Source organism: Schistocerca americana, chromosome 1, assembly GCF_021461395.2.
Source record: "Schistocerca americana isolate TAMUIC-IGC-003095 chromosome 1, iqSchAmer2.1, whole genome shotgun sequence".
Taxonomy (NCBI): Eukaryota; Metazoa; Arthropoda; class Insecta; order Orthoptera; family Acrididae; genus Schistocerca; species Schistocerca americana.
In genome coordinates this window covers 1,129,655,270-1,129,670,017 of record NC_060119.1, presented here as the reverse complement: position 1 = coordinate 1,129,670,017, position 14,748 = coordinate 1,129,655,270, and the positions used below count along the sequence as shown (strand labels likewise).

General features: G+C 37.9%; 1 protein-coding gene across 1 annotated transcript in view; it reads left to right on the top strand.

The window, feature by feature from the left end:
• The window catches only part of LOC124619168 (WD repeat and FYVE domain-containing protein 3), a 297,546-nt gene that overhangs the window by 160,020 nt on the left and 122,778 nt on the right, over positions 1–14,748 (top strand). Inside the window, exons 28-32 of the mRNA XM_047145406.1 lie at positions 4,832–5,022; positions 5,486–5,634; positions 8,595–8,796; positions 12,774–12,947; positions 14,287–14,488. Coding sequence (XP_047001362.1) covers positions 4,832–5,022; positions 5,486–5,634; positions 8,595–8,796; positions 12,774–12,947; positions 14,287–14,488 — 918 coding nt within the window. The remainder of the gene's footprint in view (positions 1–4,831; positions 5,023–5,485; positions 5,635–8,594; positions 8,797–12,773; positions 12,948–14,286; positions 14,489–14,748) is intronic.

Genomic DNA, 14,748 nt, shown 5'->3' with positions numbered 1-14,748 from the left:
TGAAATCTAGATCTGCCAATAAAAATTCCAAAGGATGACTGATAGCTGAAATCTATTATTTACAAGTAAAAATAACAGTCACTGTGTGCAATAGCCTCAAAATGGAGGGTAACTTGACGTTTAAGTTGATTAGATGTATGGCTTTGTGGCAGCCCTTTATCGCACACTGGTTTTTTTAGCACTTAAGCCCTAACCTTACACACCTAGCTCTCTGCAGCCATTTGCACTGGGGTTGTTTCTTCGTACACCTCTGTCTGCTTCTGCCCAAAACTCTTGGTTCTGCCATGTGATTGAACACCCTTAATAAGACCACCATTGGGTGCATGGTATTGTACGATGATTATTGCCTTTCTCTACACCATTAATGAAAGGAGACACATTCCAATGGCTGATAATTTAATAAAGCAAATAATGACTGGTTCAAATAAGAACAGTCAACATTAGTAGATCATGAACTGTACTGTCTGTTGCTGAGAGCACTACTCATAGCAAGCAATTTTAAACACACACAGTTTAGCAATATTCTGCTTGCCACCGTATGACATCAATCTTTTCCCACTGAAATTCCAAGGAGAACAAATGCTGTGCTGGTAATCATATTCCAAACAAATTAACAGTTTCATCAGAACAGTGCTGGTCCACTTATTGTCTCAGTCCAGCCTCTAGGCTTGGACTCTCAGACTGTACTTCATTAATCTGCCATTCTGAGTGCTCACAGCCAGCATCAACAATCAGACTTTATTCTAAATATTGTCAGTGGGCAGCGATTACCTTAGAATTCTGCCTCGGATAAACCAGAGGTATCTGCAAATACACGGGAATGACGAAGATCAATAAATTTACTTTCGAATGTTACACATGATGACAAATATCTTGAAATATGATGATATAGGACCCTCAGTATGTCTGTTGTGGTTGCTGGCTAATTAGACCAAGAAACTTGCGTTGACCTAACCAAGTTCTCAGTTCTCTACTTCTCCTTGGGGCTACAACACCAGAGTTTGATCCCGAGCACACACTGTGACAGACATGCCACATATCTATGGACTTCATATCTCTAATAGTGCAGTACACAGTACCGAGTCCATTCTCAGATGCTTGTTGAAAAAGTCGTGAAACTTGCCAGTGCTGTGGCATCTCTACAGTACAGTATATAAAGCTGTTCATTACACTGTGCATGACATTCTTTCCCACCAGCAAATGCATGTTCCCATGTGGGTACTAGCCAAGATTCGAGCTCCCAGCCATTGTGGCCAGCACACTCGCATGAAGACTGTGTACCATTTTATTGAATCCTGCCATTGTGATCCACGAGAGATGTCAATCACTTCTGTGTCTTGAGGTGGCAAATTTGTGTTACTGCTGTTGAAAACTGAGTAGCTAGTTACTATTCATATTCACTGTCCCCAACATTTTTCCGTCTATGTTTCAATCTCCCACAAGATACATTATCTTCTTTTCTCTGCACCCTGTGGTATTAAAACATTTGTTGGAAGCTCATGCTGCTGAATTAGTGATTTTATTCTGTGTCCTCACTCTCATTTTGGACCATGTGTAGAGTTATTTACAGGGCAAATTGCTGTTCTGGACAGTATTGTTACTGCACCTTGAGGCACCACTGTTTTATTTTGTACTGACCATTAACAAACTAGCCACTGTTACTGATAACACCATCACTTTTGATTAAAGTTTACTGGCACCGTAGACTGCAGTGACACATCTCTTTGTTTGTGATGGCAAGGTGGGAGGGAGACAGTATTAGCAAGCTTGTGAATCCCAGTTGAATCCAATCTTGCCAGATAGAGATAGGTTTCCCACGACATCAAATATATGGCCGTTTTTAAGACTGGCGGGAATTCTAAATCAGAAACTGGACATTTTTATATTAATTTTGAGTTCATTAGAGCATTTGGTTTACTAAGGGAGCAGAAAAAGATGGTTGTTTGCTGGTTTTGGATATTCCAGTTAGATGGAAAACCATGCCCAATAACTGGAAGGAGGACAAGTCACACCTGTCTGCAAGAAGGGTAGTAGAAGTGATCCACAGGACTGTCATCTAATATCTTTGACATCCATTCATTGTAGAATCTTGGAGCATATTCTGAACTCAAACATAATCAGGTATCTTGAACAGAATGACCACCTCTGTGCTAATCGGCATGGAATCCACGAACATTGATGATATGAAACCCAACTTCCACTTTTATCACATGAAATTATGTAAGCAATGGATCAAGGCAGTCACATAGATGCAGTATGTCTCAGTTTTTGAAAAGCATTTGACTTGGTATCACATTTATGCTTATTATCGAAAGTAAATTCATATGGGATTCAAAGTGAAATTCGTGACTGGATTGAGGATTTATTGGTAGGGAGGATACAGCTTGTTATCTTGGATGTAGAGTTGTTGTCAGATGTAGAGGTGCCTTAGGGTGTGCCCCATGGAAGTATGTTAATGAAGTAGTGTATGAAAGCAGCTGCTTAAATATTCAGTCAGACCTTAATAAGATTTCAAAGTGCTGCAAAGATTGGCAGCTTACTTTAAATGCTCATAAATGTAAGGTTGAGCACTTCACAAAAAAAAAAAAAAATGTAGTGTCCCATAACTGTAATATGAATGAGTCATAGTTGGAAGCGTACAAATAACTGGCTGTAGCATTTCTTAGGGATATGACATGGAATGATCACATAGGCTCTGTCATGGGTAAAGCGGATGGTAGACTTTGGTTTGTTGGCAGAGTACAGGGAAAATGAAATCAGTCTACAAAGCAGATTGCTTACAAATAATTTATGCTATCCATCCTAGAATATAGCTCTAGTGTGTGGGACTTGCATCAAATGGGACTAATTGAGGTTATTGAAAGCTGACATAGAAGGGCAGCACAAATGGTCAAGCGTTTGCTTGACTTTTAGGAGAGTGTCAGAGATACTGAAGAAACTGCAATGGCATGCTCTTGAAGTTAGTCATAAACTATCCCAAGAAAGTCTGCTTTCAAAATTTTAAGAACCAGCTTTAAATTATTTCAGTAGGAATATACTTAAACCCTTCACATATCACTCTTATAGGGGTTGAGAGACCTACTATATTTTACTGACTGTAAGATGCACATTAATTTTTAAGCAATTAGTTTAAAAAATAACATTTTTACTATTTTGTTATTAGATTGCAATGTCAGACTAAAAAAAATTCTTAGTGTATAAAATCAAACTGACCTTTAAAATCCCTGAAAATCATCATCATCCGTTCTGTATTCAGTCCTCTATTTGCACATTTAGCCTTCCTTATCTATTTCTCTCTCTCTCTCTCTCTCTCTCTCTCTCTCTCTCTCTCTCTCTCCCCCCTTCGTCTTCTTCTTCTTCTTCTTCTTCTTCTTCCCCCCTTTTTTTAAGCACACCAATCACGAGTGGTCTTTTTCTGTAGTTGGAGGGCCAAAATGGTGCTCAGCTGCTCTGTTTCCGTGTTCTTATGCATATGCTGTCACTTTAAATTTATAGCCCACATCAAGTGAATAGCTTTTATTTTTTTCCGTTACGAAACCAGCTACTAACAAAAATATTGGACTGTTGCCGATAACACAATTCACTTTCAGTTCAAGTTTACTGGCACCATAGATTGCAATGACACGTCATAGGCTAGACAGTTTTTTGGGTTTGTGATGTTGAGGTGAGAGGGAGACAGTGTTAGCAAGCTTGTGAATCCTCACAACTCATGTTTGTCGCATCGGTGCACTATTGCTGCCAGCTGAATCCAGTGTTTGCTAGATAGGGATAGGTTTCCCACAGCATCAAATATATGGCTATTTTGAAGACTAGTGGAAATTCTAAATCAAACATTGGGCACTTTTAAATTAATTTCGAGAGTAAGATGCACCTGAATTTTGGAGGCAATTTTTCTAAGAAAAAAATGGGTCTTATAGTCTGTAAAATAAGGTAGATTGGACTAATTAGTGTGCCCAGGCAGGCAATCGATCATTGTTCCTGTGTTACAAAGGTGGATGGAACGGGGGGAAAACCTGTAATAAGTGGTACAGTGGCATGTACTCTGTTCCATACACTTCACAGTTGTTCGTTAGTGTGTGTGTGTGTGTAGATGTAGATGATGAGGATGTAGAAAATGATGACTCTCGGAGTCATCAGTTTACCGTAAGCCAATTCATAGGGGTTTGAATTTGCAGACTTAAAGTATCTTAATCCATCATGAACCATATCTGTTCTTAAAAGACTTGTGCAAAAGGTAAACACAGTTCCAAATTTTGACAGTCTACTTAGGAGCTCACCCACCTTAGCAGCAGTCTTCAAGAAAAATTAATACTTTGACATTCAACAGGGTACTGTCAGTACACATGAGCCACAGAACATCATCAGTGTACCATTCACCTTTTGCAACCAGTGAAGTCTGCCATTGATGGAACATTGCTTATACACCAGACATGCAGTGGACTATGATAAAATAATAGTTTTGGCAACTGCTAATTTTCTCTTGGGGTATCATTATTAAAGAGTCCATGAAGATACACATGACAGATAACCTTGTTGACTGGGAAAGAGGCTATAAGTTGTGTATAAATGGAATCTCATTAATTTCAACATTGATGGCACTGCACACTGGCATTGTGGTTAGTCTTGCAATTACGATCATTATGAATATGTGACATGCATATAGAGTGCCAGTAAATTGTGTGACGTGGGGAGGCAATTGTTTGTTTTTGTTTTCCAGTTTGGATTATTTGCTTACTTTATACTCAGACAAAAATGTGTATGCTTTCAAATGACAATCATGGCTCATACAGGTATTTCAACATCTTCCTCATATACAATTTTATTTTATTAGGTTGTCAGTTTACACCATCTACGCCAAAGTACCCATTTTGTAGAGAAATAAAAGCAGAAGCACTGGGAGTGCCTGGGTTTCAGAGGCTTGGGTACTTAATGCCTCTGCACATTGATGTACCAGAGGTTTATTTTCTTCTTATGGCTTTAATGATGGGACAACCAGTGAAGCTGCTTCCTGCAGACTCGAAGGTTAGTACTGTTCTGTTGCATGTAATTTATATGTCGTTTTTAAAAGGAGATGTTACACATGTCAATGTTGTGAATGAATGACGTTTGGTTGGTAAAAATATATCACACAAAGAGATTCATCTAATTTCTCTTATAACTGTAGCAGTTGTTTGAGTGTGTTGTTTGGAGAGTGTAATTATGTTGCTGAAATAGCTAAAGAAGACTTAGCTTACTTACATGTTCAATGGCAATGCTTACAAGTCATCATGCTGAAGCAAATATAGTTTGTAGGTAATGTCTGTCATATAAATGCTTTTTCCTAGAAACATTAACCAGGGCATCCAGATACATAAGCAGCAGCTAATTGAAGGATACTGAGAGAAAAGAAAAATGAGAATGGAAATTTGGCATATTCTTATGAATGTGTATATAACCAAAAGAAAAATTTTCCCAGACTTTAAAGAATAACTGTTTTACTTTTCAGCTTGACCTGGACAGTGTATGGAATTTCATGTTTGGTGTACCTGTTAGTCAATCGGTGACAAGTGTGGCAAGTCGGGTGTCTCTGTGTTCTGAAGCTATCATAGTTCTTTTGGGAATGGTCCGAACAATGCTTAACCAGGAGGGCAAAAGGTATGTGGTATCTTTACCACTGTTAATGATATTTTTATTAAAATTACATGCCAAATATACTAGTAACTCATAAATAAATATTAATTCCTAATGTTTAGTATCATACCAGCATTCTACTTTACTTTACACTTCTTTTGGGACATCACTTGGCTCTAAGTCAATATAACAGAAGTTACTGATTTTCTTAATTTATGATAATTTGTATGTCTTTATGGCTGTGGAACTCCTAAACTAAATGCGCCATGTGCTTCAGCGTAGGCTAATCTGTTTTGATCTTCACAACACACTTAATCTGACATGCTTAACTTTTACTTAGCTTTGGTGTTTCGTGCACCTTCTACTGCGACTATGGTTTTAAAAGTGTGTTACTCTGCCGCATGTTTCCACAGTGGACACAGAGGACTGCGGATCACACCACATGTGTCCATTCAAACTCGGCTACCTCCTTTCCTCCCACCTTGACAAAAATATAAGTTGACAAATCACTTTGGACAAGCACTTTACACTTGCTGTCATCTGTAGGCTGAGCCGTGAGCTACCTCCTCACTTCTGATGTTCGCTTCTGCCAAAGACATGCTTGGCAACCACACCTGTTCAGCTCTCAGACTCATGAGTGCACTTGTATGCATATCATCCTTTAGTCCCCAAAGGGGTTTACTGTCACAAGTTGTGAAAGTTTATCTTTTCCACCAGTTTCACGTTACTTTCGAACTCTCGGCCAGTTTTGGTGACTCAGTGACCACCACCCTGCATTGCAGAGGAATGTTGTATGTTGCAGGAAACAGAGGTTTTTAGCTCCAGATTGTGAGAATGCTAGAATGACTTTATAAAAAAAAAATCTTAAGCAGAGCTGTTATTTATTGATTAGTGAGAAAACAAAGACAATTTGTGGTAATTACCATTACAAACAAATAAAAGAAAGAATTACCAAGCTACACTACTCTTGACCAAAATCGTGCAACTTCAGTTGCACCCAGGGCCGTAAGCAGATCTTCTGCTGTTCAAGATGTGGGGCATAGTTGAAGAGCCATTTCTTAGATTACTCCTGTATCTTCCAACTCCAGAATGAAGACAGCTGAGTGACCTTCACACAACCCATTTTTGTTCATGACCGGGTTGGAGGGTCTCCAAAGGGAGAGGCCAGGTGGAGTTATTCTCAGTTTGAGAGATCCATAATTATGTTCTTTCTATAGCTGCTGCTGCTGGTTGTGAGACTGAAGTGGTCTTGAGGAAACTTCTTCTTGGCCTCAACAGTGGTCTGGGCCTCAATCTTGCAGCTGCTGGAATGTGCTTATGTAATGGATGGTTTTCCTGAGGAGACTGATTTGTTCTTTCTGTGTTGGCAGCTACTTCATGATAAAAGTCTGGTGGCACTAATGACAGCTAGTTGGTAGAGTTTCACAAGTGGCATGGGCTTAATCCATTACCTGATGATTTTTTTTCCTTCAATCTACATGTAATTCTAGGTTGCCTTATTGACATAGAGACTGGGAATAAGACTATAAAATGAAAAGAAAAACTTCAGTCCCCAAATGGGGATCATGATCATTTAATTTTTGTGCCAAAAAACAAAGCATTCAATATGGAGTTGACAATTGGGTACAAAGCATTGTTTCCTTGCATTTTTTATGCAAATTCAACATTTCCTTTGCTTCCCCAATGTCATGCTTGCGATCACATGTCCAGTTTGGAAAGTCCTAAGTTCAGCTGGAACACAGGATGTTGATGCCTTTGGGTATGATGGATGTCCTACCACTTTTTGATGAGCAGCAGTGGATGATTGCGCACAACGTGCCCTTTCCACCCTCCTAAATTGGAGCAGTGGAATATTTTCATTACTGAGAGTAGATGACTGGAACTGTACATGGCCCTCTGTTTGAATCTGAGTCTCAGGTTTCCTGCGAATTTATTGTTTCAAATAATGGTGTCCATAATATCAAACCTTCTGCTCATCAGTGCTCAGGCTATCAGAAGAAACTTTAAATTTAATGAAATTGTTATTCAGAAAGTCCATCATGGGATGTATCTTGAAAAGTTCATCCCTTTTGACAGCTGAGATTTTGTTGAGATGTGTGTTATCATTGAAGTCAAGATGGCACTTGATTCTGAGATATCTATTGCAGCTCATACACTGCCAAATGCACCTTATATCAAAGACTTCATCTTCATTCCAATATGGCTGTTCCTGTGGGAGAACATGGTATCTAATGAAGAGCAGTATACCAAAGAACTTTTTTTGTATTCATTGGATCTAAGCTGTGATTATTCTTCTGTGTAGCATATTGGACACTTTCACCAGCATTCAAGTTCATTACTTGTTCATCAAAGTATTCAACACAATCAACTGCAGACTTTACTTTTAGTACTGCTGCCAAATGGCATTTGTGCTGTTCAGTTTGTGCTACATTGGGGTAAGTTTTAGTGTTGGTTGCATTTGCTGTTGTTCAGTTATAAGTGATATTAGCTTTAATTTTGTTCTTGTGATGGACCGTATTTTCCTCATGCTCTCTTTTTTCATTAGTATGAGTGTCCAGGGTAACGGCAACATCAGCTTGGAAGAGTTTCTTCCAATATATTTTTGTCGATATCGTCATGGTCAGACATCTGATCTATGCATTCTGGAGAGAGCTTGACAAAGTCAGTAGGCTCATTCACTTCACCATCATCAGAAGCAGCCATGAAATTGGGGTCATTTAGCCTAATTAACATAAAATGCTTGATTATAAATGTTAGGGAACAGCATACTTAACAAGACCATTGTTTTTCATCAAATTCCTACAGAATTCTCTCTTCAATTCTTATTGAGGAAAGAAGTGATAATCTCTGTAAATCATAAGACTAAAAATTAGTTAAAGATTTGATTATTGTAATAATAATAATAATAATAACAATGATATGATATGATACGTTTATAACAGTCATCTAGCAAATTATTGTGTTTTATTCTGTTCTGTTAACAGCCCAGATAGTTTACCTGAATGGTTGCGGGATTACCCAGTGACAATTATACAGTTCCTATTCTTTTTATACCACAATATGGCAGATTTCACGCCAGTGTGCATGACTGGTGAAGTTTTGGGGGCATTGGCAGGCACTCTTTTCCCCAGGCAAGCTGGAAGTGAAGCAGGTAGTGCAGCTTCAACACCCGGCGATGAAGTAAAGGTCAGTGGTCTCTCTCTCTCTCTCTCTCTCTCTCTCTCTCTCTCTCTCTCTCTCTCTCTCTCTCTCTCTCTGCCCTTTCAGTCATTTTATACTTGTGCAGGTAGTTGGCAGTATCACAACTATATTAACAGAAAATCTCTTATGTTTTTTAAAGTTTTTTCCAACATAGTAATTATTTTCACTCTCGGGTGTTATCATTCTTACTACAATATTGTGTTATAGCAACAATAAACATGATTTATGGAACATAGAACTTTATAGAACCAACGTAAGATAATGAGGTACAGGTAGTGTTTAGCACTGAGCAAATTGAATGGACAACAGTAATTCAGGTTTACAGAATAGGCCGAGCACTTGTTTGCGATCACTTGAGTAATACTGTTTCATTGGCTGCTCACCGGAGTGCACAAGGGGGCCAACCCAGGTAGTCTCCATAAGCAAGCCTGTGAACTGTATGGGCACGCGATCTTTGAAATTGCATGTGTCTTCAGTGAAGGTACATAATGTTGCAACAAATCATATCTTCATCATCTTCAAGTCATAGTGGTATTTATTGGTAAGATTTTCTGTCAACATGCCACATGATGATGATGATGATGATGATGATGATGATTGGGTGGAGGCTGCACTGAAATATTATGAAATTTCAGTGGGATCATCTGACGCAATGCCTGAGAGCCTTGGCAACCTAACAAATCTTGTTTTGTTCTGCCCAGTTCTATTTTTTACAGACAGTGATACTGCCAATATTTATTTGATCAGGCAATCAAGGATAACTGAACACTATTTTCAATTTAGGGTTTGTTTGTTTGACTATTCAACTCAGTCTTACTAAGGACCTCAGTTAACTTCAGCCACTCTTCTATTATGTGATCACATGATTGTAGTCCTTTGGTCATTCTATAATTTTAAGTTATCTTTAGTGATTTAGTATATGTAATTTTACAACAGTGATCACAAACTTTTTTGTTTTTTGGTTAGAAAGAATTTAAGTATGTCCTTGGAGCGGAATTTGAAACTGAAATTAGTTTCTCCTCCAAGCTCAGTTTTCTTGTGGCACAATACCCTTTTTGTATGGAAATCCATAAATGCCCATGGTTTTGGTTATTCTGCTATCACTTAATTTAATTGTTCCACAGATGTAAAAAATTTTAGAAAAAATGCCAACATGCTTAACTTATTTATGTGCAAGGTACTCAAGATTTGTTGTGACACACACTGCCACTACTATAATTATCTCACTAGATATTATTAAATTTTTCATAGCAATAGAAAATGTTGTCTAGTTTATCCTTCCAATATATATTCAACTCCGAACACTTTGCTGCTGTTGATTTCTGATTTCAACAAGCTTGCCTCTGCTCTCTCCCCCCTCCCCCCCTTTACACACATCCCTCCAGCACAAAATTGTAGACAATCTCTTCAGGCATAACGATGTGTTCTATCAGCTGATCCCTTCTTTTAATCAAGTTGTGCTACAAATTTCTATTCTTCCCAGTTCTATTCAGTACCTCCTCTTTAGTTGTACATTTTACTCACCTAACCTTCAGCATTTTTCTGTAGCTCCACATTTCAAAACCTTCTTCTCTCTTCTTTTCTAAACTGTTTACCATCCACATTTCATTTTTGTACAAAGCTACATTCCAGAAAAGTACCTTCAGAAAAGACTTCCTAACACATAAATATATATTCAGTGACAGTGATTTGTGTGTGTGTGTGTGTGTGTGTGTGTGTGTGTGTGTGTGTGTGTTTGTTTTCAGAAATAGCTTTCCCAGTTGTAATTTATTTTGGTCTCTACTTCTATTGGTGTCTCACTTCCTAATCTAATTTCCTCAGCATCACATGATAAATTTTTGAGATACTATCCATTGCTAGAATGAATTTTCACTCTGCATTTTAGTGTGCACTGATTTGAAGCTTCCTGCAGATAAAAACGGTGTGTTGGACTGGGACTCAAACATGGGACCTTTGTCTGTGCCTTTGGCAAGCAAGCACTCTGTCGACTGAGCAATCTGAGCTGGAATCACAATTGCCTTTACAACCTTACTTCCCCCAGTGCCATGTCTACAGTACTGGCAGAGGTGAAGCTGTGAGTTTCAACTCAGTGCGCACTACACTTACTAGCTTATGGACACAAAGAACGGGAAATGGTGAAGCCGTGTCACAACAGTTGAATTAAACAAGTTGTTTATTCTATTAAAATAGGAATAAGATATCTGTGTAACTAGTTGTGATTTAAAAATGAAGTACTGGATAAAACAAGTTTTTCTCATTTTTAAATAAACAATGTGTTTCATCAAAGTACCAGGATTCTCAAACTGTTCCATCAGAGGAAAATTGTGGGAACCCTTGCTCTAAGTGGTGGCTTGGAACAGAAGAGAGGCAGATTTTTCAGTCACAGCTCCGAGAGTTCTGTTTTACAAGTCAAGTGACCCTGTGACACGATTTTATTGGAAGAGTGGTTTTGCTGACGATGATTCGGCCTATTCCAGTGCAAACTGTTCGATGGTTGTCACATCAGCTGAAAGGTGACACAGAAAAAAAGTGACTGCTGTGTAAAATTTAAATAATAAAAATTACTCATGTTAGGGGCCCTGGGGGAAACTTGTACAGAATAAAACAAAGCAAAAAATGTGCAAACTGCTGTGTAAGCACTGAGACTACCGCATTTTGCGCAGGTGATCAGTCTTCCGTATTTACCCTCTTTCCTTTCCCCAGATGAATCTCTCATTCTAAAGTCAAGTAGTTTTTGAGAATGTATGTACTTGGCTTCACTACAAAACTGATTTCTTAATTGCTTGTTAATATGACTACTATAGTTATTGAATTATCAACATCTAAAAGCCTAGGAGAGATTTGTGAAGAATTGTCTGGTTATGTCCATTCATTCATTCATGGAATATACTTTGTAATGATCATACCAACATATCAAATTGAATATTGTGTACATTTGTTTGGTATGATACAAATGTTTTCAATGCTCCTTGACACTGTTAGCGTGCAGAATACTGACAGCACTAGAGTTTAGGGTAGGACGGAAGGGCACATGGAGTTCTATTTGCACCTGTGACAGTTGCAAGGATATTGGAATTTTTAGTGAAGGTGAACAGAAGACATGGGACTATAAAATGATGTTGAGTCCATGAGTTGTATATTTATAAGAAATTGATTACAGTTGCAGTAGACCATAATGATTTTTGCTTGAAGAATTGTCATATCTTGTTTTTAAAATTAACTCTCTATGAAGTCTTTAAGCTGCTAATTTTTTTGGCACAGCTTTAAAACCTTTCAAAAGTTCTCATTTGCTTATTACACTGTGTAAAATATAGGAACAGTTTTTTTCTCTCTTTTGGGGCTGTTGTTAGACACGCTTCTCAATACTGTAATTCTATAGCTTCTTTACTTTGAAGGTCTGAACCAACCTTCAATACTTTTCACCCATGTAGTCTCAATTTATAGTGGTTTCCCCTCCCTTTCCCTCTTCTCAGTTCTGCTCCTAAAACTTTCTTTTCTCTCCTCTGTTCTATTTTCTGCAGATTACCTTCAATGTGTAAATAAGTTATAACCTGTCCTTAAATTTTCTACTTTATACTAGTTCATTCTGTTTCCTCATCCTTTTCTGCACTTGTTTTGCCATTTCAGTTTCTGCCATTCTTTTGCAATTACATGTGGCATACCAATATTAATATTATAGAATTTATATGTACCTAAATTGTTAAAGTACAATGTTAGTTCACGTCCTTACTTACACCTTGTGTGTGTGTATAGGTACTCTTCCCTAGATGTATACTTAACCTTTTTCTTATGAACATAATTACATCATAAAGTGAATCTTGCTTGTAGGCTACTGTCCCTCCTTGTTTCACCATATGGATAAGTATATATTCCCTGTTACTTCACATTTTTAGTAACCACACATGTCAATCACTATTATGACAATTTTGTAATCTTGAAACATGATATTTATCTTTCCTCAGACTTATCCTGGCTCTGACTCCGCTGTCCTTGTTAGATCTCCATCAAAGGATTCGGGTTTGAGCAACCACCCAGCAAGGAAATTTGTGATGGACTTCCTGCGCGTGATTGTAGTGGACTCGCTATCACTACCATCACCTGGAAAAGGTCCTCTTGCAATTGACTTAGTCCTTGAGGTATGTAGATTTGTTGATAAATTGTTCTTCTGGGCTACTACAGATTATTCATAATGTGTGTATTTCAATAGTGTGACCACTGATATTGCTTAATACTGTTAACTATTTTAACCATTGCAAAATTACTATGCTCAAATTTGATTTACATGCTATTTGCAAAAAGAACAGAAAACATTTATTGTTAGTGGCCATTGAAGGACAGCTGTAGAATATACATTGTTGTACTATTAATTTAAAATAGCTTTCTTCTTTGACTGAAGTACTGAATGTAAAGTTTTTATGAAATTTGTTATGCTTATGTGACATAGCACTAATGAGTAGAACTTGCTATGAGTAATGCTTTACTACGTTCAGATAGCTTTTCAACATTCGTCTTATTCACCAGGTGTAAAAGATCTCAAAGTTTTCTGATAACATACGTATAAGAAAGCTGATGAAGGAAATAAACACAAGATACAAACTGTCTGTCACCACACTGGTTACTCTGCCGGTATTCAGAATCCATATTGAAATATTATTCACCCGATATAAGATTGTTTCAAAATGTTTTATGTTACCCAGTATGATCTTCAATCCTTTTAGCTGGCAGCCCGCTTTCGTTTCAGGAAATTTGAATTGATAGCTTTGTGTCATAAGAGACTTAGTGGGATAATGTTTTATTTTAAGTTGGAATTGATTGGCGACTCCATGGAGTGTTCTGTGCACCACAACCAAATAATGGATATAATTGGAAGGAGAAACAGCATTGGTCGTATTTTTTTGTTTTATTATCCGCAAAATCGATTTTCGGTCACTTAGTGACCATCCTCAGTGTTGTAATATACAATTAAAATTGGTAGGCACTGGTATCAACAAGCTTAGAGCGATCACATAAACAAGTTGGAATGTAACAATATGAGCAAAGGAAAGTTGCCACTCATAATATAGCGGAGATGCTGAGTCACGATAGGCACAATAAAAAGATTCACACAATCATAGCTTTCGGCCATTAAGGCCTTTGTCAGCAGTACACACACACACACACACACACACACACACACACACACACACAAGTTCAACTTGCACACATACCTTTATTCAGACAAACCCTTTTGTTAAGAATGTGAAATTACAAAATTTTATTACAGTGAGAGAACACAAATATTTTTCATTATGGACTGATTTTTTTGTTCCTGATATCTCCCTACTTGTTGTCAATTTTTAGTTCTTAAGGTGTTGTTGTTTTGTACTGTAGTCTGCATAAAACCTTTTTCTTATTAGGAACTTGTCTGTTTGCTTAGAATAGAATTTTTTAGAATACATCAAACAAATTAAATGTTGAGTGTCATTCTATATGCAGGCATCACCGGAGAATGCAAGCATGTCTCAGCAGACACGTTATCAGACAGAGGTGTTGGGAACTCTGATGGAGCACCTGCTGGCAGCTGACGTCCTCATCGGGGAGCAGGCTGCACTGCCCGTAGTCCCTGGGGGGGCGCCTCAGTATATTGCTCCCAATGTGTGCTACCTCGCTTCACGTATTGTGGACAAGCTTTGGCAGGGTGAGTCACGTTATTGCAGTTTCTGCATTCTAAACTTGTTGCACTGTAAATATTAAATTGTCTGTTCAATAATTTGCTAGTCTCCCTCTTACTGTTGTCATGAATCTTTTATGTGATTCTTAAATGTAATTATTGTGAACGTCATTCAGAGTGAAGCTGTGTCATGGTTTCTTATTTGTGAATAGTAGAAGGAAGCTGTCATCCTGGTTTTAGTTTTCACTGTTTCCACAAATCACTTCAACTGAATAGTGAGATAGTTG